The 27,495-nt window shown below is 43.3% G+C and overlaps 1 protein-coding gene across 4 annotated transcripts in view; it reads left to right on the top strand.

Moving 5' to 3' along the window:
• RBFOX1 (RNA binding fox-1 homolog 1) overlaps window positions 1-27,495 on the top strand; it is a 2,058,026-nt gene that overhangs the window by 838,747 nt on the left and 1,191,784 nt on the right. For all 4 annotated transcript variants that reach the window (XM_036309606.1, XM_036309603.1, XM_036309602.1 and 1 more), the window contains exon 4: window positions 15,386-15,448. In XM_036309606.1, coding sequence (XP_036165499.1) covers window positions 15,386-15,448 — 63 coding nt within the window. The remainder of the gene's footprint in view (window positions 1-15,385; window positions 15,449-27,495) is intronic.

The raw sequence follows: 27,495 nt of genomic DNA, 5'->3' as shown, positions 1-27,495 counted from the left end.
CCCCCCGAGCTCCCCAGGTGCCTCCCATTACGCTGTACCCCAGGTAAACAGCACATCCCTAAGATGTAGAAAACAATTGTCAATTTATTTGACAAATTTTTGTTTTTCAGGTTTTCAGAATAATCAGAGTGTAACAGCTGGTGAGGCTTGATGATTTCTTTTCAAATCGCGTCGAATGCAGCTGCAAAGTGTCTGAACTTGGCCCCTCGCTAAGCAGATCCTAATGGGTTCAGATGACGTTGTGCATGCGTGTGGCTCACCGAGACCTTCCTTCTGGCTTGGCAACGGTGCTTATTAAAAGTATAAATACCCTGAGTGTTCATAGACCAAGCACGGTTCAAGAGAGACAAGCCGTCTCTAGAGATTGCCCAAAGCCGAGCTATTTTAATGAAACACATCATGGAGCACTCACATAGTCGTTGGGTGCAAATGCAGTCCGATATTTAAATGGATCACCTTGACCTTTGGGTGTTACTGGAAAAATTGGGATTACAATCTGTTTGAGTTTATGGGTGACCTGGCATTCCCCACACAGTAAGATGGAGCTTAAGAGCACAAAGGGATGGTGCTGGCAAGACACAATATAGCACTGGCAGTAATGGATGGAGGAGAATATGGGGAGTTTGACCCAGTTCCCTGTGTTGTCTTGGCCCTAATCTCTGGCACACCTGTCTTTGTGCCCAGGTAAGGAGATTTGGAACAAAATCAGCCTGGGCACTGGTGTAGATGGCAGTAGCTTCAAATGGGAGGGTCAGGTTGAGAGATAAAAACAGGAAGAAGATGTGCAAGTGCCTGATGCGTTTGACATCCCCAGGGACAGGGACGTGTCTTAATGGGCTGGCCCATTTCCTCTTTTCCCTTCAGGGTATCTTCCTTTGGAGATGATAAACTAACATTAAGTGGCTACAATTACCCAGGAAGACTAGAGACTCTAAATACATTAATTTATTCCTCAAAACAACCCTCTTGAGATGAGTGGTATGACTATGACTCCCATTGGTCAGATGTAGAAATTGAGGCTCAGAGTCACAAAGCTAGCGCAAATGGGAAAGAGCAAATAAGCAACCAGACACTGAGCCTTCAGAGACTGCATTTTACAATGGTTTCCCAAGCCTCTATGTCCATCTCTCACCTTCAGTCCATTTTCTTCCCTGTGGCCAATTATTCTCCTAAAATACAGGTCAGAACATGTCATTTCTTTTCTCAGACATCCTTCACGGATCCTTAATGACTACTGGCCAAAGCCTGAACTCAGTTATTTCCAGTGGCTCAGAGCATGGCCTTTGGAGTCTGATGGGTCTCATTCAGGTGTCTTTCGGCCAGCCGTCTCTCTGAGCTCTGTTCCCTCAGCTATATACAGCTGGGTTAACAACACCTACTTCACAGAACTATTGGGGAGGCTCAGCTCTTGGTTAGTCTATGTAAAGCACTAAGCACAATGTATTCCTTACATCGGTGCTGTCATTGGGAATGGCCCGTGAAGCTCCTCCGTCTGGTGTAATCTTTTCCTGATCATTCCCCTCAATAAACTCCCTACATTCTGCTCCCCAAAGATCGCTCAGGGTTCCCCGATAGGCCATGGAGTTTCCCGGTGACCTGGCATTGGGTTTATGGGTGACCTGGCATTCCTCCTGTTTAGCCACATTTTTTCCTTAAGCATCAATTCATCCAATTCTTCATGTTCCCCTTTTCTGATTGTTGAACAAACAAAATCTAATTATTCTCCAGGAGTCGTCTCAGTTGTCACTTTATTCCACCCCCACCCTTCCCCCAAGGCAGACTGTGCCCCCTCGGGTTGTCTGCTTGGAACCTGGTTTTATGGTTGCTTCCGATCAGCTCTTATTAATGTGAGCTCATTAAGAAATTGGACTGTTGCATTCATCTCTGAATCCCAAACTACCTGGCACCATGCTTTGATGGTTTTCACAAAGTGGGAGCTCAAAAAATGTCACATGCCTTAATGAGTGGATGCACACATTAAAATGAGCCAAAGTAACTTGCATTATGTTCCTTTTAAAAAACATTTACTTTCTCTGAATTGTTACTGAAAAAAATCCTTGAGGATTGAAAACAGAACCTGGGACTATGGAATGTAGACTTTTTTTTCTTTTGCTTCTTTAATTTAAATTATAGACTTATAAAGATGTCTACATACTTCAAATCTGAAAGAAATTATGCACATCCAGACTAAACACATGTCAAAGAGCTCAGAGTTTCATATTCATGAGTTCTGTATTTTTGATGGGTATCACATGTTATCAAAGGATGTAGACCAGGGGTAGAAATTGAGTTTTTTTGTTTCGTTTTGTTTTGCTTTTGTTTTTTCAATTGCCTGGGTAGGGGTTTGCTTTAGGATTAAGGACTATTTTCTTATTAAGTGACATGGTCCTATTAAAGTAAGTACCTTTATTAACATGATACTTTTATAATCTTTGTAAAGGGTTGAAGCATTTTTGGGTAAGGGGAGCATTATGAGATTTAGTTTCCTGAGAAGTGAGTAAATGTAACTGATAAATATTTTTCAACAAAAAAATATTACAGAGAACGTTTAGGAGAATGCCTGGAACTTAGTAAATACTCAGTAAATTCCAGTGTCTACTCCATCTGGGAAACAAAAATAAGGCTTTGAATACTAGAAGTTGCTAACACTTATTAAAGAGTTATATGCAAGAATTTTGTTAAGCATTTTACATGCATTATTTCATTTAACCCTCAGAGCGGTTCTGCGGTGCACGTACTGCTAACCCCTTGCCAGAGGAAGATTCTGAAGTTCAGAGAGGCCCACACATGTCTGAGTCAAACATAGAGAAAACTGAACCCAAGTTTTACTTACTATAGGTCTTGAGTTCTTACCATTGTATGCTTTGTCTCTCATGACAACACCAGAGTAGCAATGATTTTTGTCTCAAAACGTCCTGTATTTCTTGTGGCTATAACAGTGAATACTTACTTGAAATCATGTTTAAAGAAAATACCAACCAAAGGAAGTTTGGATGAGGTCCCACACTGAACACATAACTTTTGATGGTTACCTGATGTGGCCCTTGGAACATTTAGCACATTTTTCATAACTTGGGTCTAGTTTTATGAATTTTGTTTCTCCCACATGGAGATGCTGAGTGCTGTATTGATCAACCTTTCTGCCGAGTTATCTTTCCTTCCTTTTATTGTCTTTGTTTTTCTGGAAAATTGTACCAAATGGCTTGGTGGGTCTTTGCTGAACGTGAAGGATTCACTATGAGGAATTTTCTTTTGCCTCCTGAAATATATTGCATTTCTTTTGAAATTAGACATTTGCTTGTGACTGGATGGATTATATCTATTTTTGCTTAATTTTTAAGGAGGCATTTTTTAGTGGACGTTTCATACCAAGAGGCACACAATATATTCTGTCTCGGCCTTGACCCCTGTTGAGACTTGTACACACACTTTTGGGGTGTCTTTGGCTATTGCTGTCATTGATTTTCCTTCTTATGAGAATGCATACAACGCAGATCATCTAGAGAAATTAAAAGGTCAGTTCAAAACAAGAAGTTCCAGTTCCTTCCTTGTGCAACTGAGGAAACTGAATAACAGAGAGAGTTGAGTAACCTAATTGAGGCCAAACAATTAATAGCGAGAATGGGGTTAAAATCCATACCCCCATTAGTGACTATTTAGGAAACTATTTTTCAAGTCTTATATTTTTCAGACTACTGGATTTTTATATGCAAAGAATGTAGCAATGCATCTTTGAAAAGTACCCTTGGCAACTAGGAAAATAAAATGGTATTATCAGCAGAGGCATGTCATATGTTTTATATAGAGGTCTCTCCCATACTTGGGGGGCGACCCAGCCCCTGTGATTCTGTTGGCATCTGATGCTTATGGTTTTTATACATAAAGATAACTGCACCGAGCTTGCCTTGATAGTTTTACCATTTCCTTGAGATTACATTCTTGAGATGATGAGACCAACTTGAATTTTCAGTGTAGTCATGAGACCTTTCTTAGGTTGAAATGAATTCTGATAAGCTGATTATCTCTCTGAAGAAAATATGATGTCCACATTTCATAGCTTAGTTCCTATCATTTTAGTGTCATTTTTATTCTGAGACATCTTCCCTGGTCTGAATTAAATAAGGTAATAAGGAGCTCTGGAGTCCAAGACATATTAAATAGATTTTTTTTTTTTTTTTTTTTTTTTTTTTTTTTAAGAATTGAGAGCTACAGGGTAGACGATGGGTTTTTTTATGGTACATTTTCATTCTCCGTGTTGAAGTAGACGCTGCTAGCTAGTTTCCTTTGCTTTATAGAGCAATGACTTATGAAGCTAAAATACAAAGTGTTCTCCATGGTGTACATAAAGCAGCAACCTGAGCAAATACATCACACTATGTACTGAGGGTTTTGATTTTTTTCTTTCCTTTCCTTTTGTTTTTGTTTTTTTTGTCTGTTTTCTTCCCTTCTCCACTATAGTCTGGCTTATGCTGGTGTGTATTGTTGACACATTCATCTTGGTAATAGAAATGGAAAGCTACTTTTCATTGAGAAATAGATTCAAAGTAAAAGATGACTAATGAATGAGAGCCTCATGCGTTCCCAGCGACGTGCTTTGCCTCCAGCTCTATAAATCTGTCTGTCTCTCAACCGCTGGTGTATCCATTCTCCGTTTCACTTTGATGGAACTGATTGGTTTAGCCTCCAGCTGACTAGGGGTCATGGCAGGAGGATAGCTAGAATCGTGGGGAAGATCCACCCTCTGTGCCCTGTGCCCGATAAGGAGAGCCCCAGAGCTCGTAGCAGTGCTTGCTGTCCAGGGGAGCAGATTGTGACTTAGAACCACTGTGTCTGAGAGATCTCCTTTTGTGAGCCTGTTGCTCGTCCCTGCACTATTTTTCTCTCCAGTGACAAAGATCAACAGACCCAGTGAGATGATGGATAACTGCCACGTGAATTGCTGGGGTCGGGATGATCCATTATGTAGACACTTTCCCTATGTGTGAGAACAGATCGTGGCGTTATGCTACATCTAAACTTCTCTTATGTGAAAGCACATTGTTGCCTCTGCTAGGTCACCTGACGCCCTTCTCCGGGACGTCACAAGCAAGTGATGTCTACCTGCCATGGGAACTTCCTCTTTGAGAGTCAACATAGTGTCATCTACTCACCAGTCAGATCAGGGTTCAAGTTTTAGTTTCTCTGTGGGAACTCGCACAAATACGTAACCATTCTGAGTATCATGCTTTATCTGAACGTTAGATTATGATACCCACAGCATAGGGGCTCGATGAGAATTCAGTGGAATGCTACGTGCAAATTGTTTATCATGGTGTTGACACAGAGTAAGCATTGGATGCTTATTATTATTTTATTATGTTATTATTATGCATCTGTTATTGTTGCTGTCTTATGTACCCTCACATATATATGTCCCTATATGCCCCAAATAGATACTGAGTTCCTTTAATTCACTATGTCCATTACTTTGTTATTTTTAAGATCATCTTTAACTTAGGAGGACTTGGATATGATTAAATTAGGTGCAACTGAACACCCACTGTAGATGTACCCTAAGCCTGTTTCCTGTGTTATCTCATTTAGTCATTGTCAGAATCTGCTAAGAGTAATTTTTATTTCCACCTAATACATGCAACAACTGAGGCCCAGAGATGTAAAATAACTGACTCAAGGTCACACAGCTAGGAAGTGCTGAAGCCAGGATTTGTACCCAGGTGGGTACAACCCCCAAGGTCAAAGCTCTTCCTTCACATATAAACTCATCTCTTCAAATATTGTCATCGGTCCTCTCACAGACCTGTGAAAAACTGGATGGGGAGTGGAAGTTGTGCTTAAAGAAAGAGTGTTCAGAGCAGGATTTTAGGGATGAATACCTGCGTCACAGGTGGAGATCCTTGGGATGCCAGAAGAAAACGTGGTGTCTTTCCAGAATTATTCACTCATTCATGTATTCATTCAGCAAATATTTAATGAGCACCGTTTTTGTGCCTGATACCATGTTAGGTGCAAAGCATTCAGTGGAGAACAAAACTCTCACTGTCTGAGTCCTCATGGAATGTTCCGTCCAGCCAGAGAGGCAGAGCCTATCACAGTGTTGGCGAACCTTTTGAGCTCGGCGTGTCAGCATTTTGAAAAACCCTAACTTAACTCTGGTGCCGTGTCACATATAGAAATTTTTTGATATTTGCAACCATAGTAAAACAAAGACTTATATTTTTGATATTTATTTTATATATTTAATGCCATTTAACAAAGAAAAATCAACCAAAAAAATGATTTTGCGTGTCATCTCTGACACGCGTGTCATAGGTTCGCCATCACTGGTCAGGTGGTTGTGTTCTGCTGTGCGCTTGGAGCTGAGATAAATGCAATGAGATCAGAGCCGGTCGTAGATTTGCTCAGAGCAGGACTCTGGAGGCTTTGCTAAGGAAGGGACATTTGAGCTGAGAGTTGAAACCATATGGGGTGGAAACCATAGGGGTCTACTTTCTCTTCAGGCTCTGCTCCTGGGGTCTGGCAAGTCCAATCACAGGTGACACTGAGCCTCCCCTTTATCACCTTTCATGCATCTGAAGGAGCAGAGCTCCCCGTGTCAGATTTCTGCAGAGGTTGGTTCTCTCTTTCCACACCAGGTTTTTTATGTGGGAAGTTGTGTGGTTTCAGGATGGATGAGATCCTTTGGTCTCCTTAATACCAAGAGTGGGCCAGGCCAGCTGCAAGCACGGATGGGTTTAGGTAAACTCAGTTCACGTGACCACAGGAACATTTGCTGAGAAGCCTCATTCGCCTTGTTGGAAAGAACTCACAGGCCATTTCTATGACAAGAAGAAGTGCTTTTGCCTTTGAAGCGATTTTGTGCAATGCCAATGATTAGTCAGGAGTTCCTCTCCATTTCTGCCAGTGTTTTATTCTTCAGCCTAAGAATCTGTCTGTAGGAACTAAATATCTTCTACTGCTCTGATTTACTTCTCCCTGATCCATGGTACCTCTAAGGAAACGTCACGGACCACAGGAAGTCCCCTCTTCCATCAGTGGAAAGGGGGAATCCTTTAGCTTCATGGTGGGATTGGTCAAGGAAACTATTTCAGGGGCGCCGTTATGTGAAGGTGGTGCTCACACTTTCTCTTCCTTCTAGAAATGAGCCTCAGGGCCCCACCAAAGAAGCCAAACTAGACAGAACCTCTCTTTTAAAGACAGGTACACAGGACACTGGGTAAAATGGGACGTCTAGGGCCACAGGGAACTGGATTTAGATCCTGGCTTTGCTGATTAGTAATACTAAGACCTGGGGCAGGTTCTTTAGACTCTTAAATACGTAGTTCATCATAATCAAAAGGGAAAGGATGGATGCTGTGCCTGGAGGGAATCCTATATAATAAAAGGCTAATATGCAAATCGACCAAACAATGGAATGACCGGTTGCTATGACACACATTGATCACCAGGGGGCAGAGGCTCAATGCAGGAGCTGCCCCTGGTGGTCAGTGAACTCCCACAGAGGGAGTACCACTCAGCCAGAGCCCTGAGCCAAGCTCACGGCCTACGAGTGCATGAATTTTGTGCACTGAGCCTCTAGTTTTGTAAATAAAATGCCTGGTACATGACAAATGCTTAGTGTTGGATAATGATCACAATTGTTATTATTTATTTATTTAGATCTCTGTGAACTTGTGTGTCAGCCTTTATATCAGGGGGCAGGCAGCAAACTCTATCAAGGACCAAGCAGTAAATATTTTTGGGTTTGTGAGCCATGGAATGTCACAACTGCTCATCTGTATTATAGCATGGATGATACACAGGTAAATGAGCATGGCCGTGTCTCAATAAAACTTTATTCGCAAAACCAGGCCATGGGTTGGATTTGACCCATGGCTCAGAGTTTGCCCCTGATCCACATGGCGATCTTCTTTGGCACAGTTGCCTGGGTTTGAGCAACCTGCTCGTGTGGTTGTGGGTAAGTCACCAAAACATATGCCGTAATGAACAAACCCCACCAGAGCTAGGATCAGCCAATAGGGCACTGTCTTGGGAAGACACACCAGTATCGTGTGCCCATCCTCTGTGTGTGGGGTTCAGCAGGATATTGGGAGGTGTGGATAACAGACAGGAATGCTGTCTGGAACCCAGGGGTCAAGTTGGGCATGCTCTCTGCCCTTCACTGTGTGGGTTCCTGAGAGACAGGTTTTTTTTGACTATGCAGCATATTTCAAGTGCCTAAACTGGGCCCAGCCACAGGGACATCTCCTGTCTGGTTATATGAGAGGAACTTGATGGTATTTGCCAGCTGTGAACACATACCTCCTTCTCTCACTCTACACCCAGAGAGTTTTACATTCATAGAGATGGAAATAATCAGGTCTCGTGTGTATATTTCCCTTCACAGAGCTACTATCACATGCTTTGAATTCCATGTCCTGTCTTATGTACTTGGTGGAAAAAAATAATATAAATACACCTTGAAATTTCCCTAGAGTTCAGCTTCCCTGTTCAGACTGAGTCGAGCTAAAGTTTGGAGCAGAATAAAAAGAGGCTCATTGCCTTCCACACACCCTGTTATCTCTGGTGGGTTCAAATGCAATTTCTCTGAGAAGGCCCTGGTGCCTTTGCTCCTTCTGGCCTTGAATCTGAGAGGCTCAGGATTTCTTTGGAGTACACACAGCCACCTCCTTTTGACAGACAGTGCGAATTAAAAGATCCGGTACGGCCCAGGAACCGGGGACCCAAACTTGGCCCTTGGGTTTTCATTTACGGTTAGGCACTGCAGACACAATTACTGCTGACAGGGGCACAGAGGCTGGTGGCAGAATGCGGTGACAGGAGGCTCATGCCAACCCGTAATTGGGAGGATTATTTTTAATCAGAACATACCCTACAGCCCAAACATTAGAAATCTCCTATAAGGCCAAGACAGGAAATTAAACACACCAACAATAAACCTCAGAGGGGGGTGGTGGCTTGTGGAGTGTAATATCATTAGTCTCTCCAAGGTCCCTGGAGCTTCGAGGAGAGTTTTGCTTCCCGAGGGAGGGAGCCTGGGGAGGATCTTTCCATGGAAAAGGCGCAGATACTGTACCTTGCTGGAGAGCGGAGTACAGCCAGATGAAATGCAGCAGGCAGGCTAATGGATGCTTATTGCAATGAAACAGCCGACAGGTCAAAGAGAAGCTTTGGAGTAGGGGCTGCAACTGTATCTCATCAGTAAGGGTCTTTACTACAGAAATATTAAATGATTTCTGAAAAATCATATACCTACTGTGTGCCAGGGGTTGTGTTGGCTGTTGGTATGCCTGGGCTCTGCTGTCTCAGTTATCTGGATAATTTTATTTGACAAAATTTTGCAAAGCACTCTGGGGCTTTATTAGAAGGACTGTTGTTGACCAAGTAGGCACTGTTGTTGGGCATGGGGCATGGTAAACATGTATTGAGGAAAAATGCCAGGTGGTTATGCTGTGAAATCTTCACACTTCACTCCTGATAAGGTCACACTCCATCGCCGAGAAAACGGAGGCCCAGCAGTTTGCCCGAAGTCACACAGCTAAATGAACGGGAGCGCTGGGTTTGAACCCAAGACGGTGTGCAAAATGCATGCGTCACTCATGAATAAGATGAAGCATAGCCTGGGCTCTAGGGTGCTGCCCGTCCAATGGAGAGGACGGACATAGAGACAGAGGTCTGTGAGAGGGGGACACTCAGACACACTAATGCATTGCTGAGCTTGGGGAAGTGGGGGCTCTTCACTGTGCTTGTGGGGCTTAGTGAAGGGTCAATGAGGGCTTCCCAATGATGCTAAGAGTAGGTACATGTTTGCTAGACAGACAAAGAAGGGACAGAGTCCCAGGCATTGGTACCAGCTGGTGCAATCATGTGCTGCTATCAGAGAGCCTGGGGCATTCAGTGTGAGTTTAGAACTCTTGGCGCTTAGTTTTGGTTCTTGCTCAGCTCCATGACTTACCTTCAATCAATATGGGGGAAAGGAGGAACAGAGAAAGTATTTTAGGAATACTGATTCCCTTGGGGAGGGTCTCTATCTTCAAACTAAGGGGGCTGCATGCCCTTCCCACCCTGGCTCTCTCCCACCCCAGGTGTGATCGCACCAGCCTGTGCACACTCACCATGCCACATGGCATGGAACACGCCCACATTTAATGGCTGCATCACCCTGTGCTGATGTGGCCTCAGGCCCCTTTCAAGGACAGTTATAGTCCAGACCCCAGGATAAGGCCAGGGGCTGCTGGGCAGCTTGGAGAGAGTGTGTCCCATCACAGTTATCGATGGGATCAAGACACAGGTGGCTTTTCTGGATGCAGGGCAGGTAGAGAAACCTCCTCCCACCCCAACCCCAGATGGGTGAGATGCCACCTTTGAGACCAGGGTCGTACTTGCAGCTCTCTCTTATTTTTTTTTTTTTTTTTGACAATAAACAGAAGCCCACTCAAAACAGCTCAAATAGTGGGGATATTTATCACCCGGCACAGGGGTGAGTCTCAGCACTGAGAGTGAGAGGCAGGGGGTGCGCTGATTCCCATGTCCCATGAGGGACTGGCATCTTGAGCCACAAGCAATCAGGGAACAATGTGGTCCCCACGGCCCCTCCACTCTTGCCTCTGCTCTCTGCACTGTTCTTCTTGATCCGAAGCCTGCCTTCTGTTTCTCTCCATGAACATATGGCAGAGAATGGGGACCCCACAATCAGTGAGTCCTCAGTTCTAGGAACTTAGTGCCCTCCAAGTTCCTGGGAGAAATGGAACTTAGATCAGAGAGGGTTCCATCCCTGCTCCACGCTGCCCTCATGGAGCCAGGATTGAGTACCTCAGACATGGTCTCTGGGAGGACAGGGGAGAGGGACTAGGTAGGGACAGCTCTCACAGGGGCCTCATAGTCACCCCAGAGTGCCTAAAGTTAGCAACGAGGCCAGTAAGCCTCCCTTTCCTCCTCCCTTTCTCTCTCCTCTCCCCTCTCTTTCCTTCCTTCCATCTTTCCTTCCTTTGGAAAATATTTATCAAATGCCTCCCATGTCCCCAGCAATGTGGTCAGAGCTAGAGTTAGCCTCTGCCCCCAGAGCTAACACACTGGTGAAACAGGCAGACTTTAACAAAATCATTTAATTGACTAGTAAATGATAGCTATGAGATGCACTCAGCAGGAAGGAAAATGGGCACTTGGGACCAGGAGTAGTGTTTTCATCCTGAAGTAAGGATGGATATGAGTTAACTGGGGGTAAGACCATCCCAGGTCAGAGATACAGCCTGTGCAACTCCCCTGTGGCAGGTGGGGAGCATAGGGTGACCCAGAAACGCAAGGTCCCTGGTATGGTACACAAGGGGTCTGGAGAGCGGGGGTGCCTGCTCACTAGTCCTATATGATAAAGAGGTAATATGCAAATTAACCCTCACATCCTCACAAGATGGCTGCCTACAACCAGGCTGGCAGGGTGGTTAGTGAGGGATGACCAAAGTACTGAACAAGCAGGCTGAGTGAGGCGACCAGGCCAGCAGGTGGGGGAGTTGAGGGCAACCAGGTCAGCAGGGTGGGGGCAGTTGCGGGCAACCAGGCTGGCAGGGGGAGCAGTTGGGAGCAACCAGGCCAGCAGGGGGGGCAGTTAGGGGTGACCAGGCAGGCAGGCAGGTGAGCAGTTAGGAGCCAGCAGTCCCGGATTGCAAGAGGGATGTCCAACTGCTGATTTTGGGATTGGGCCTAAACCAGCAGTTAGACATCCCCGAAGGGGTCCTGGATTAGAGAGGGTGCGGGCTGGGCTAAGGCCTCCCCCCCCACCCCCTGCACCAATTCCATGCACTGGGCCTCTAATAAATAAATAAGGCTGAAACTGTGACCAGGAGCACACCATGCAGGGTGTCAGGCTGTCACAGGGACATGGGTCCCTCCTGCATGGAGGAAGCCATCCATGGGGCATCCCATTATGTAAGGACCGTTCTACCTGCTCTGTGGTGGGATGAGAGGTGCAGCCTGCAGGCAGGAAGAGAACTTAGCAGCCTATTGCGGAGTGTTCTGCCTGGGGAAATCCACCAAACCAGTGATGGCAGAGACCACAGAAGTAGAAAGGTTGCAGTAGCCAGCCCTGTTTATAGTCCAAGCTACAAACTTAAAGAACATACCCGCTACAGGGTCAAAATTGGTTGGCTATTTTGTGCATCCATTTGGACTCAGTGCATGAGTGCAGGGCGGAGCGCTCCCCTCGGCACTTCTCCTTCCAATTCTCCGCTTGCAGCTCAGTAGCCCCAGCAAGGTCTCAGCACAGTGCGCACTCCATCCAATCCCACCGGGACCCAGGATTCTCCCTGGTGCAAACTGCTCTGTAGGTAGTTTGCAGGAGCAATTGCAAACTCCAGACAATCTTGGTATTTTTGCTTAACTATTCACTCCTCTGGAGCTCTGGAGAGCATCTTCGATTTTTCTTGCTGTCTGGTGCCATTGCTAATGACTGTTTCTCTTCTCACCTTGTAACAATGGTTCTCAGCCTTTATGTTTATGAAACAATCCACCTGGAGGATTTGACAAGTTCTTATTAATGTAAAGAGGGGGCTACACAATGCAGTGCAACTGCAGGTTTAATTAAAAATAGGCAGAAAAGTGTGGGCATCAAGCTGACATGGACATGAAATTAACGTTATTATCTGGACAGGAAGTCCGAGAGGCCAGAGCAGCCATGGTGCTCAGAGAAAGCCTCTTCTCGAGGCCCAGGCTCTTCCTTGGTGATGTAACGCTGTGACCAATGAGGAAAGCTTCTTATGCTCCCCAGTGCAGCGAGCAGCAGCGAAGTGGCTTGCCACTGTGCCAGAGGATAAGGCTACCGAGTTGAAGAGAACATAGTCCTTGCCCCCTAGGACTTCATAGCCTGGGCAGGGCCAGGCTACAGAGGGTGAGGGAGATCATATGGTTCTTGTTAGGACATGTGAAAGGCCAGCAGGAATAAAAGAGTCAGTGAAAGCTGCAGAGAGAAGTTCACACTTGGCGGATCTTGAAGAATGAGTTCAGATTGGCCCAAATGAAGGGCATTTCAGGAAGAAAAATGTGGCCTACAGGCGAGAGGTGTAACAGCGCCTGTGTCTTTTAAGTAGTTCCATTTAGGCAGATCTTGGAGTATGTGAGCTAGTGGATTTAGTGAGTGGTGGAAGCAACTGGGGAGAAGGAGGGGCAGGGGTTAAGAACATTGAACCTGACCATAGGAGCTGTCATTATTTTTATTAAATGAGAGGATGCATGTAGATTTTGATACAAAGACTGAGATATACTATGGGTTCAATAAAGGTACTAGAGAATTACTACTATTATATTTCAATGATGATGCTGATGATGATGCCACAGATAATTCTTCAGCTGAGGTACACTATGAATTTATAGAAGATAAACATATAGTTTGACTATTCACTTCCTAAATGTCCTAACTCTTCTCCCTTAATCCTGTCCTCCCACTTTATCCTTCTCATCATGACAATCTCAGCGCTATCGCCTCTTCCTCGGCAAAACCTTCCCCAGCATCCCTGACCAAGCTCTGTCCTCCCCACTGGACACCAAGAGGACAGTGCCCAGCATAAAAAAGGGCTTAAGAAATAATAAACTTTTAAACAGCATTGACTTTGCAATATGCACAATGCTAAGTACTTTACATGTATGAACTCTTATTACTCACCTCAATTAAATTTGTGGAGGTCGGTATTCTGTTTATTTTGATTTTACAGAGGTTGAGGCTGAGACAAGCAAGGTTAAATGACTTGTACATGGTCACAAAACGATTAGGTAGTGGAGCCTGGGTGAATGGGACGGACAGATGGAAGGAAGGAAGGGCAAACACTATCCTCACTGTCTCCACCACCTCAGTTTCTCCTTCTCCAGACCCAGGTCTCTCTAATATTTTAGAACTGTTTGATGTTCTCAAGTGTTTTATTTAGCAACACCAGTAAGCTCACCAAATGTGAAGAATGTTTTTTAAAAAAAAGGCCCATCGTATTAAGAAAGGGGTTATATTTTCTTTTTCTTTAATTTTTAAAAATATATTTTTATTGATTTCATAGAGGAAGGGAGAGGGAGAGAGAGAGACATAAACATCAATGATGAGAGAGAATCATTGATTGGTTGCCTCCTGCACGCCACCCACTGGGGATGGAGCCTGCAACTCGAGCATGTGCCCTCACTGGGAGTTGAACCATGACCTCCTGGTTTGTAGGTGGACACTCAACCACAGAGTCACGCTGGCCGGGCAATATCTTCTAAACAGTTATCTGCAAATAATATTAGTAATTAAGCTCTGAAACTTCTGAATTGCATTAAGTTGTGGCATAAGTTGCATCACTGCTTTATAGGAGTCCCTGGAAGCACACTGGATCTGGATGCTAGAATGCTGCAAACCAGACCCATTTGTTCTACTTAAGCTTCCCCCAGGGGGGCAGCAGGTCAGGGTCAACTCTCTTGGGTCTGGGATGCCATCTGCATCTTTCAGGTCTGTTAGTAAATATTGATGTTTCTGATTGAAACATAACCCCTTTCTTAATATGGTGGACTTTTTTTTAACATTCTTCACATTTGGTGAGCTTACTGGTGTTGATAAATAAAACACTTGAGAACATCAAACAGTTCTAAAATATTAGAGAGTACTGAGGTGGTGAAGACAGTGAGGATAGTGCTTATCCTTCTGATGTTATTGATGTCCGGTTGCAGCTGACCTCTACCCAACTCACTGAAGTATTTGAGTTTATAATGGCCATTTGCAGTTCAGGCAATATTTGGTTTATTTAAATATTAATGAAAATGAATCTTAATCCTTCTGATTGGCTGAGGATAGCCATGTTCATGAACTTTATTATCCATGGGGCACCTTATATCGCAGTTTTATTCATCGTAAATGAAGTCTCTTTGAACATTAGCTCTCAGGAATTGAGCATTACAGAATCTTGGAGTTCCAGAGTTTAAAGGCAATTTAGAGTTGATTTCCTCCCACCTGACTCTTTGCAGGAAAATCCACAATTATATTTCTGAAAGATTGGCCTGCAGCCTTTCTGGAACACTCACTGTGTAAGACAAGAGTCTAGCCGAGTGGTTCTAAACTCTGTGTCCAGTTGCCCCAGTTCAAATCCAGGCTCGACCAACCATGTGCATACTTTGGGCAATTTACCTGAGCTATCTGAGCCTTGGTTGCCTCTTCTGCAGTTCAGAGAATAGTAACATCTTTCTAACAGGGGTGTAAAAGGATTTTCTGAAAATCTATTTACGGATTTGAGCTTAATCATTTTCATCAACATCATCATCATCACTCATTGTTAAATTCACTGTATGGTCAAGAACATATTTAAGAAGATACTATCACAAAAAAAGATGCAGACCCAATTCAAGAATGCATTCCTGATTCTAAAGGCTTCCTTCTCTTCCCTAGGAAACTGCTCAAAGACCTCATGCGAGTGGAACTCACAGCTTCCTGGATCCGGCTCAGCATTCAGTAAGTGCGGCCACTTTTGAACATTCATTACATAAATGCGTCCGTGTCTTTGATCCTGTTTTCTCTGAAAAAGCTCTCTTCAGCCAGCCGGAAGTCCCCACAAAACTTTGCCACCCGCCTGGGTCTTTCTTTCCTGCAGGCCAGCGATGGATCCAGAGATGAGAGGACGGTTTGCTAGCAGAACCCCCACAATGAACACAGGATATGTGTGAGAGTGTGGATGGTTCACCCTACCATTCCTGGGGATAAAATTCACTGCTTTTGTTCCCCTTTCGTCCTCTAAGTTTGTTTCAAATGGAGACATTTCATCCGGCTCTCTCAGTCCCAGGACCTTGCTCAGTAGAAAGAAATGCCAGGAAACCCAGACCAGTTCGCGAGACCACATGTTTCTTAAAGCCTTGAAGAACAATCCGGTTTGCTCTTTTAGAGCCAGAATACGTTACTACTATATAAGAATTACTGCAAAAGAGAAATTCTGTACTGTAAGATGCTGGGGTACATTTTAGAAATTCCATTTGTTTTTAGCAAGTAAGCACTTTCCGCCATCTGCCTTTCCCATTGCACAGAAGGCTTTGTTTTTCGGTGAAGCCAGCAGTATTTTGTCCGATCTCCCCGCCTCTTACTGCTTATCAGATGTTAGCTTTAGTGATGTGCATAACCTCCGACAGCAGCTCTTCTCGGCAATGGTTCTGTGGGCAAACAACTTGTTTTATGAATAAATCTGTAATAATGTAACAACAAAGATCAACATTCAAAAGGCTAACTGAAGGAAATATTTATTTTTTAAAGATGTAGCTTCCTCATAGGTTTCAGAATTTCTTAATGTATTCCACTTCTGAGCGTGGTGGAGTATAATTTGATACATCAACTATCACAGAGGGGCAGGTAGAATTGGAGGCTGTGGGGCTCCAGGCCTGGAAGAGGCTGATCAAAGGAAATGCTTTTGCCCTCAGAGGTACAGCAGGGCTCCCCTCACCTCATCGCTGTGGAATCTGCATATGCAAACAGAGAGAAGGAGGAGGAGGGATGGGAAGAAATAAAAAGATGGTGTCTTCACTGTTCCCTACATCAGAATGGCTTAGTGTAACCCTGATCAGCTAAAGCCTGTATCACACAGGAGATTAGACCCGAAGCTTTTGTTCCCAATAATAAAGGACATTTTATGTCTAATTCCCTACATGCTACATCTATCTGGTAATGCCTTTGAAGTTGAGGCTGCAGCATTTCCTGAAAATTGTGAGATTTTGTAAGTGAAAAGGAGGGGGCTGTTTGGCATGCATTCTGTTCAAGTCTCTTGGGTGTCACGTTAAATGTGCCTGTGACTTTATCTTTTTCTGTCTTGAGCACCGTCCATCTCCTGGCCTTCTCTGTGGTGCTGGGACAGGGGTGGGATGGAGGAGGAGGGTTTCAAGGATGGGTTTTCAGCTGATTTATGACACTCCCACCCTTGTCTCTACTTTCTCAACGTGATACATATTTCTGCTTCTCGGGAAGAAATCCATGTTCCAAACCTGAATTTGGGCTGAAGTTTCTAACCTCGGGGAGGCTCTGGTTTCTGAGATAATTAGTGAAAACGTTGTAAGGAATGCGTGTTAATTTGTCTTTTGATATGGTGTTTCCATATCTACAATTACAGTCTGAAGAGGAAAAAATTATTAATTTGCTGCTCCAAACCAGTGTGCAGTTATGTGATAATTTGAACAAAATTAAATAGGGAGAAATGGAAAAACTCCTCATTTGGGGATATTGAGAGCAGCTGCCCTGTGTCGGTGAGTGCCTACCAGATGGCGATGCTTTCCTGTGATCACAGCTTCTCCTGCACTAGGAACCTCATTCAACTTCCAGGGCCAAGAGGTCCCTTCGCCCAGAACAAGGGTGGAGTTCTGGGAGATTGGTTACCGGGAGAACATAACCCGGTGCCTATGTTGTCCATATACTTGGGCCTTGGGCTCTGTTTACCAGTAACGTGTAGTACATCGCAGGTTAGGAAACTGCTCCACTCTGACTGTAATGAGAGCAATGAATTTGCAGTTGAAATTTGCTTTTTGCTTTTTTTCCTTCCCTAATCAAGATTTTCATTTGCTCTTCTTTAACAAAATGTACTTGGTATACAATATTATATTGGCCGTATTAGTTTTAGATACAATGTCGTGATTTGACATTTTTTAAATTTATTTTTTAGAAATATTTTTTTATTTATTTCAGAGAGGAAGGGAGAGGGAGAGAGAGCTAGAAACATCAATGATAGAAGAGAATCATTAATTGGCTACCTACTGGGGATTCAGCCTGCAACCGGGGCATGTGCCCTTGACTGGAGTCAAACCCGGGACCCTTCAGTTCGCAGGCCAACCCTCTATCCACTGAGCCAAACCGGCTAGGGCTGTGATTTGACATTTTTATACTTCACCATGTGATCACCCCCTTAGATCTAGTAATCATCTGACACTGTGAAACTTATCACAATGTTCTTGACCACATTCCCCTTCTGCTTTTTCACCCATCCAAGTCCTACTTGAGGATTGCAGTTCGGAACTTTCAAGGAGACTGATACAGAACAACATCAATGGAGAATACACTGACCACCAACCTTCTCTGATAAGCATAGACAGGTCATTACAGATTTGGTTTGGAGTTACGGTTCTCAACATAGTCATCTAAATTTCTCCTTTATTTTTCAATTACAGTTGCCATATAGCATTATTTTAGTTTCAGGGTACAACACAGTGATTAGACACTTACATCTATTACACACCTGACATCATACATAGTTTTCACAGTATCATTGACTATTGTTGTACTTTACTATTGTTGTACCTATGCCTATTCTGCAACTTCCAATTTGTACTTCTTAATCCCTTCACCTTTTTTTAACCCATTTCCCAAACCCGCTTCCATTGGCAACCTTCAAAATGTTCTCTGTATCTATGCATCTGTTTCTGTTATGCTGATTTATTTTTTTTAATTCCACATATAAGTGAAATTAAGTGGCATTTGTCTTCCTCTGTTTGATATTTCACTCACCACAATACCGTCTAGGTCCATCCATGTTGTTACCAATGACAAGATTTTATTATTTTTTTATAGCTGAGTCATATTCCACTGGATATATGCATCACATCTTTATCAACTCATCTATTGATTGTCACTTAGGTAGCTTCCATATCTTGGCTATTGCAAATAATGCTGCAATAAACATATAGATGTATATGATCTTTGATTTAATGTCTTGATTGTTTTTTTGTTGTTGTTGTTGCTTTTTTTTTTTTTTTGGATAAATATCCAGAATTGGAATTACTGGGTTCTTTGTCTTTTCTTATAGACTTTGTTTTAAAGTCTATCTTGTCTGGTATAAGTATTGCTACCCTAGCTTTTGTTTCTTTTTTTTTTCCAATTTTCATGAAATATTTTCTCTATCCCTACACTTTCAGTCTGTGTGTCTTTTGATCTGAAGTAGGTCTCTTATAGACAGCATGAGTTAGGGTCTTGTTTTGTTATCCATTCAGCCTCTATATGTCTTTCAATTGGAGCATTTAATCCATTTGCAAGTAATTGTTGACAGATATGTATTTATGCCCTCCTATTATTCATAGTTTTGTCTTTTTTTATTCCTCTTCTTACAGAAGACCCTTTAATATTTCTTGTAATATTGGTTTGGTGGTGATGAAGACATTTAGTTCTTTTATGTCTGGGCCTCTCTTTATCTGATCTTCATTTATAAATGACAGCTTGCTGGGTAGAGTAATCTTGATTATAGGACATTGCTTTTCCTCACTTTGAGTATATCTTGCCACTTCCTTCTGGCCTGAAATGTTGCTTTTGAGAAATCAGCTGACAGTTCTATGGGAGCTCTTTTGTAGGTAAGTAACTGCTTTTCTTTTGCTGCTTTTAAGATTCTTTCTTTGTCATTAACTTTTGGCATTTTAATTATGATGTGCCTTGGTGTGGGTCTCTTTGGGTTCATTTTGTGTGGGACTCTGTGCTTCCTGGACTTGTATGTCTAGATTAGGAAAGTTTTCTACCATTATTTTTTTTCACATATTTTTTAAATTTCTTGCTCTCCCTCTTCTCCTTCTAGGACCTCCATGATGAGAATGTTGGTACACTTGAAGTTGTCCCAAAGACTCCTTATACTATCCTCATTTTTTAATCCTTTTTCTTTTCACTGTTCTGATTGGGTGTTTTCTGCTTCCTTATCTTCCTAGCGCCACATGCAGCACAGATTGCCACACCTCCTTCTGGGTGTCACTTTCAACTCACAGTGCCTAAAATCAGACCAAACCCCACTCACTCACCATTCTGTCCCCAGGTGCCCCAGTCCCAGCTTCTGTCATCACTGACTTTGTCTTGTTTTTTATCCACCACCAAGAAAAGAGTAAGTCTTTGATCTGGGTCTTTAAAAAGCCTTCTCTCCATCCCCTGTGTTGGAATAAACTTCCTGCTATTCCTTTTCCCATGGTTGTGAGGTCTTCTTAAGTGGTGGTCATGCCTAAAGCCACCCTCTCTGATTGCATCCTGCATATGGAAGGACTAACATTCCTGCAACATGGAAATCACCTAGCTGCTTGTTCATTAAGCTAGTCCCTATCTGACACTTTGTCTTCTCTTTAGGGGTGTGTTCTATTCCAATTAGGCAAGTTCAGCTCCTGACTGCTAAAGATGCTTACTTCCCAACTCCAAGCATCTGCTACTCTTGGTCTCACCAGCAGGGAAACCCTTTCCCATTCTCTTAGTCTACACTTCTGCAAGGATCTCTGTTCAGATCCTCCTGATGAATGAATTTTCCCCCATGTGTGCTCAGTTTCTTGATTTCCCCTATAATAAAGGCAATATGAGGTCAGTTTTCAGTGTAGACATTTGACCCCATGATATTATGTATAACCAGAATATATATCTATATATATATATATCTATATCTATATTTCTATATCTATATCTATATCTATATCTAGATATAGATATAGATATAGATATATATATATATATATATATATATATATATATAGATATATATTCTGGAGAGCAGGCAAGATGGAACAGTAAAAGGGTGAATGGAAAAAGAACAAATTCTCTCAAGTTAAAACAGTCAGCAGATTGACTGGAAATGGGAGGTCAGGCATCCGTTGGAATACAAGAGGGAAGGAGAACAAGAGAGGAGTGATGTAAGAGTGTTAACTTAATCCATTGCCAAGCCCAAGGTGGGTTTCACCAGTTACACTGAGAGCCCCATGGTCTAGCGGGCACACAGAATTATGCTCATTGGGTAACTCTCACTGACCTTCCTGTTTGCTTTGACACTTGACCAACCACCAACGGGCCAGCATACATTCTTGTCCACACATTCCGTACGAGTATCTCTTGCCTCTCTTTAGCTGCTGCATAGCAGTGTCTGTTAAATTTGTCTTTCTCTGCCTCTCTCCTGTTTGCTAGATCAGGAGAAGTCCAGGGGATCTTTGTGATGTAATGAATATATGGAATGACAGAAGGAACATATTTCTGTTCTCTTATTGGCACGGTAGTGGGATTCAAGCCCATGGATAAAGAAGGAGAAGCCCTCAGTGGCAGCCCACTGCCTGCCCTGCAGTCTCCACCACTTCCCCTGGTTTAAATCTGCCCAGGCTCACCATGCACTCTAATGGCCCTTCCTATTCCTTGTGCTTTTTGTGTCTCTTCCATGGACTGGAGAGTCTCTGAAGGCATGATTCATGGCTGTCTCAGTCACCGCCCTAACCCTAACATCCCCCAAAGTGAGAGCGGATTTATATGATGGATGACTTACTTGCTCAGTTGCATGGATTAGGGCTGTGAATACAAAGATGATTGCTCTCTTTGTATTTTGAAACCGTTCTTCTCTCATTCAGAACCTTCTACCCCACCTCCCAATCTAGATCAATCTTTGAAAAATTGTAAGAACCTGGCTTCTTTCCTGGCTTTATGAATTGACCACATGATCTTAACAACAGATTTGACCAGTCTGATTTCAGTTGTCTCATTTAAATAATTATACTACTGAAGAATTGAACTAGAATAGTCTATAACTAAGGCCCCTTCCAACTTGGAATTCAGTGAATAAACATGAAAGAAAGAAACGAGGCCACAGCAGAGAAGGTTGAAGGGAATTATCATCATCCCAGTGAGGCAGAGATTGATGAGCTGTGACCAGCAGTGGCCTCTCCCGCCCCACCTGCGGGCACAAATGAGCCCATTGTCTCCTGGACAAGAGAATTCACCAGACAGGTTCAGGAATAATACAGCACTGATAGTCTGCTTTCTCTTTAGTGTATTAATAAACTGATATTTATATGATTTGATCCAACCTCTTGGTTGCATAAAGAGAATTAGAAGAAATGAAAAGAAATGAAAGCAGGGTTTGCCTGCAACCTCTTCTATTTGCTTGAGCACCAAAAATGTGTATTCTTTGTATTCATCCTAATTACTCATCAGTTTCTGATTGAATGACCTAAGAAAAACAATGACTTGGGGTTTCTGCTAAATCTATTCACTTAAGCAAAAGATTAGAACTACTTGCTGTTTCTGCTCAACATTGTGATGTGAGGTTGTTTATTGAGGACATTGGTGAATGGTACAATGGCTGGAAATTGCAAAGGGCAAATACAGATTATGGTGGAATGACTTGTTAATAAGTTATGGAAACAAAAAATTGGTTTTTCATAATGGAGGAGACTACAGATTTCCTCACCTTTTGAGAAGCTCCAAACCAAAAAGATAAACTTTATTCCAAGTGCTGACAGCCAGAATAATTTTTTTAAAAAAAACATGTGCCTTGTTTCTTTGGAATTCAGGTAATTATTTTCACAAATGAGGATTCTTGTCTCAAAATGTGCCAATCCCAACTCCGTGCCCGGCACACAGTCAGTGCAAAATAAATGGTAACAGTGATTACTATTATTCTTCAGAACAGTCACATAACTACTCTCCTACTGACTGGTTTGTGTGTGAGAGAGAGATAGAGACAGAAAGAGAGAGAGAGAGAGAGAGCGAGCAAGAATGAGAGATAGAGAGATATTTGGCAAGCTGGTTATTCATTGGATCTTATTCTCTCTATTTAAGAAGGATACGTTATTTTGAAAATCTGTATTGTGGTACATTCCAGCTCAGGGTGTTATGACATTGACATATGAGTCAATATCCTTACCCTGGTAATGTCATCCATCCTTCCTTCCTTCCTTCCTCCCTTCCTTCCTTCCTTCTTCCCTTCCTCCCTTCCTCCCTCCCTCCTTCCCTCCTTCCTCCCTCCCTCCCTCCCTCCCTCCCTCCCTCCCTCCCTCCCTCCCTCCCTCCCTCCCTCCCTCCTTCCTTCCTTCCTTCCTTCCTTCCTTCCTTCCTTCCTTCCTTCCTTCCTTCCTTCCCAAGTAGCAAAGGTACAGTTAACAGACCTAGGACCCCGAATTCATGATAAAATTGTAAGATGAAATTTAAAATGAATAAAACAATGCAAGTTGTATTCATGGACTAGCCAGTCACAGAGAAGAATATACACTCTGCAAGGACATGACCAGATCCATCCTGGTGTGGGAGAGGGCCAACATGTATCCACTTACAGGTCAGTGTTTCTCTTCCATCTTCCTGGGCCAGGTTCTTCCTCCTGGACCCCCTGCAACCTTCCCCGAATGGCCTTGCCCTTGCAAGGTGTGTCCTCCCCTAGCAGTGGCCAATTACACGCCACAGGGCCAGCCTTTCTCCACCAAGTCCATAAACCCTGTCTCTGTGCAGAATCAGTGCCCATTTATATCTGCTAATGCGTTAATAACAGGAACGTCCCTGGCCGTGACCTACCTGAGTCATTACACACTAATCGTCAGAGGCAATTTCGAGCAGATTGACGAGTGATCGGTGTCCTCCCCAGCGTCCAGGCAGGAGGACACACGGCTGCCTTCACAGCCCCTGAGCAGATGGCCCGGGAGCGTAATCACACACCACAGCCGGTTCGGGGCTGGCTGCGGGATGGGGAAGCTCCATGTCTTGCATGCAAAGCTGAGCTCTCTCACCTGGGGGCTCTGCTCCAAGTACCTCCTTTCATTTTGGAACAGAATCCAAGCCCTCACTGACCTTTGTGCTCATTGAAAAGTCATCACACAAATAACTCTCTAAAGACGTTGAGAAGATGAGGTTTACCTGTATCATTCTAATATGCCTGAAGCCGGTCTAATTCCTTTCCCCCTTTGCTGTGTAATCTCTGTCCAGATGCCTGGTCCAAAGCCACGCTCAGTTTGTGCGTGTGACTGGACATTAAGATTTCTTCCCTTAAGTTTAGCTTGAGCATTTGTTGTTGCTGTATCACCCCCTACAATGATCATTTTGAAGGTTACACAATATATCATTAGGAATACCTAGGAGGTGCCTGCTCTTTCACTAACACTGTTATTGCCAAGTTAATGCAGCACCTACCAAGTTTTCTTCCTTGGAATAAGTTTTTGAGGCTAAATACCCCTAAGAGCAATTCTTCAGTGAAAGGATATAAGCATATTTATTATTCTGGATGCATTTTGCTAAGTCATTTTTTAAGTGGATAGTGTTAATTTATAGGCAGCTCATTGTCTTGTGGAATTTCTGCTCTCAGCTGTCTGTGTGTCATTTGCTCATCATGAAGATTCAGATTATATGTAAGAGGAGCTAGGTAGTGGGGTTGGGAATAAGAGTCAGATCGAACCTTTACTGTCAAGGAACTCAAAGAACAGAGGCAGAAGCCAGATTAGAAGACAACCCATTGTTCTCTGATATGATGGTGCCCTACAGAAAAGGAGTTGCAGAACCCATGGATTCTAGCACAAGACATTATTTCTGAGACTAGTCTAAGTTAGGATCCTCAACCTTTGAGTGATCTGAGGTGAATGCCATGCTATTTCTTGACAAGGGTTTAGAGATTCTGGAGGTCAGGGATGTGATGGTTCTCCAGTCCCACGTACCATCTATCATATATATATATATATATATATATATATATATATATATATATATATATATGATAACATGTATATTTTATATATAATATATATTTAGTTAGTTAGTTATTTTTATATATAAGAACTTTGTTAAATGTTTTGTTCTCAATCTAGTTTTGTGGGCCATACACTCCAATATACTCTTAAAACTGCATTGGTAGAAGTTCATAAAATTGTGCATCGCTGAGCCACATAAGCTGTGAGTCTTTGGGCTTTGTGTGTTCAATAAACCCAATGGCTCCCACCTAATCATTCATTGAAATTCAAACAAGGGAAGCAGCTGGCCTAATGGAATAAGCACAGACTTTAAGACAAACGGGGAGTCCAACCTTGGCTCAATAATGACCTCTTCTGCAAACTTGGTAAAGTGGCTTAACTTTCCTCAGCCCCAGTTTTCTTTTCTGTAATGCGGATGACAAAGGAAGCCATAGTTTTATTGTGATGATCAATAAAAACGCCTTGCCTGGCCATCATGGCTCAGTGGTTGAGCATCAACCTATAAACTGGGGGTGTGTGTGTGGAGGGGGTAGAGGTTCAATTCCTGGTTGGGGCACATGCCTAGTTTGCGGGCTCCATCCCCAGTGTGGGGTGTGCATGAGGCAGCCAATCAATGATTCTCTCTCATCATTGATGTTTCTGTCTCTTTCTCCTCCCTTCCTCTCTGAAATCAATAAAAATATATTTAAAAGGAATAAAAACTCATTGTTTTGGAGGGGAGAGAGTGTCTATTTGGGGAAAGCCCTTTGGGATGGAGACTTGGGACCCCAGAGCATAGTTTTGGCAGCAATCAATTCAGCAAAAAAGATAGCAAAATAGTGCTCAATTTTAGTTTGAGAAGACCTTGCTTATTGTGGTTCTGGGGAGAAATATGTGAAGAGAAAAAATGAGGCACTAGGCACCAACCAGAAACTGGGTGGGAAGCTGATAATTGAGGGGAGAGGGCCCAAGGAATCAGCGTTACTGCAAACCTTTGCTTTGCTATAAGCCAATCCTCCAGCTTATCTGATCCATTCTTCTCTCCATTTGATAATCAAATTAACGTCTTCCTTCAAAATGCTCTTACTGAAAATGTTTTGAGAGTGAGCTTTCAATGGATGCTATGTGAAGTACTGAGTTCCTGACTGGGTTCATGCTGTGGAGAACAGGTTTTGTCCTTAGCAATTCTGAAGAGAAAACCTAATGTGTTTGAGATTTGCTCATGGACCAGGTCTTAGGTCAAGTAATCTACGTGCATCACATCATCTCATCCTCCTCATGAGCCATTGAGATAGGTCCTGCTGCTCACTGCTGTTTTACAGATGAGCAAGCAGGGTGGCATGGATCGCTCAAGGTCAGAGGACACACAAGAGGTGGAGCTGGGTTTGAACTTGACCACTGCACTAAATTCGTTCTATATGCACCACCGTGGGTCATAGTGCCAACGGAGCTGTATATTTTGTCAAAGAAATAGAGGCGAGGACTTTTGGCTTCAACAGGGATTTGAGGATTGGGGTCCTGAAGAGCTCGGCTCTTATCTAGGTTAGTTTTATATATGTATATATGGTGTTGATTTTTTTACAGAGAGGAAGGGAGAGGGATAGAGAGTTAGAAACATCAATGAGAGAGAAACATCAATCAGCTGCCTCCTGCACACCCCCTACTGGGGATGTGCCCGCAACCAAGGTATATGCCCTTGACCGAAATCGAACCTGGGACTCTTCAGTCCACAGGCCGACGCTTTATATCCACTAAGCCAAACCGGTTAGGGCATATAGGTTATATTTATAGCTCTTCTTCTCCAAAAAGTAGGTGAAGTTGATGACTGGTATGATTTAAAAAAAAAAAATAGAACTTTCCTCTTCTCTTCTTCTTCACGCAAAGAAAGAATGAGGAACCTGAAGTGCGCTACACTAGGAAATTGCCAATTGACACATTCTCTGTCGTTACCAGGGACTGCATTAGGAAGGATTCTTGTTAGGGAAAGCAAAGAGGAGAGCCACCCGGGGCCACACTCTAAGTCCTTCTGATGTCCAACATGCCTGTGGCCTCACAGTAGTTTCACTGGGTTGCAACTAAGTTGCATTCTAAGAAAAAACAGAACTAAGCAAAACGCAAAAACAAAGGTGAAAGACTAACAAGCAAGGGACTGAATTGTGCCTTTGAGATTATATAAATATAATCTATGGGTGGGTGTGTGTGTGTGTGTGTGTGTGTGTGTGTGTACTGATATATATAGTTTAATACTATGGATATTCAAATATTTTAATAAAGAGTTAAGGGGATGGGGAAATAAAAGAAGGAGTGAAACTATTTCTGTCTAAAGTGAAAAAGACCTTGTTATTCAGAGCCCATGGCCCTGCCACTGCATGGAGGTGGCCACACTGGTCAGCAGCTTCTTTCCTCAGGCTGACTCTGCAAACGTGTGTTGAAGAGCCTGGAGGTGCCACACCTGCACGGAGCTCCTAAGCAGCCTGTGCATCTCTGCATCCTCCTCTGCAGCCCTCGCGGTGCTGAGCTCAAAGTCACTGGCAGTGCTTGCAAGCCCCCTACTCCCCCTGTGAGAGCTTTAATCATGGATGTGGTCAAAGGTGAGGAATCAGAACCGGTGCCCTACCATCCCTGTGATCCTCCTCCTCGCCCTTTCCCTGCAGGAACTGCTCTCTCGCTATATCAAGCAGGGGGCTGTGGCCATTCTTTCATTCACTCAACAAATACACATCAAATGCTCTTTGCACCAGTCATGGTTCTAGCCTCTGGGGACGCAGTGAGAAACAAGACCACATGTTTCCCAGACTTATGGGGCTTATATTCTTCAGAAGAAATAGACAGTCACACAAATAAATGTATCACTACAAATTGTAGTAAGTACTGCAAGATAAATTGTAGTAAGTGCAGTCAGGCATTCTTGAGAAAAGTCTCTGACGGTAGAGCCAAACATTTGGGTCTTTTGAAGCTTTAGAAGATGGTGTGGTTGGAACAGAGTGCTGGAATGGAAGCATATAATTGTGTTAGAAGGGTGGACAGGGGACGGTAACCATCAAGAAGATTTTAGATTTTGATTCCAAGTCCCATGGGTAGCCATTAAAGGATCTGCAAAAGCAAGGACCA

Source organism: Myotis myotis, unplaced genomic scaffold (assembly GCF_014108235.1).
Source record: "Myotis myotis isolate mMyoMyo1 unplaced genomic scaffold, mMyoMyo1.p scaffold_m19_p_5, whole genome shotgun sequence".
Lineage (NCBI taxonomy): Eukaryota > Metazoa > Chordata > Mammalia > Chiroptera > Vespertilionidae > Myotis > Myotis myotis.
The sequence above is the reverse complement of the archived record's forward strand: the minus strand, read 5'-3'. Positions and strand labels throughout refer to the sequence as shown.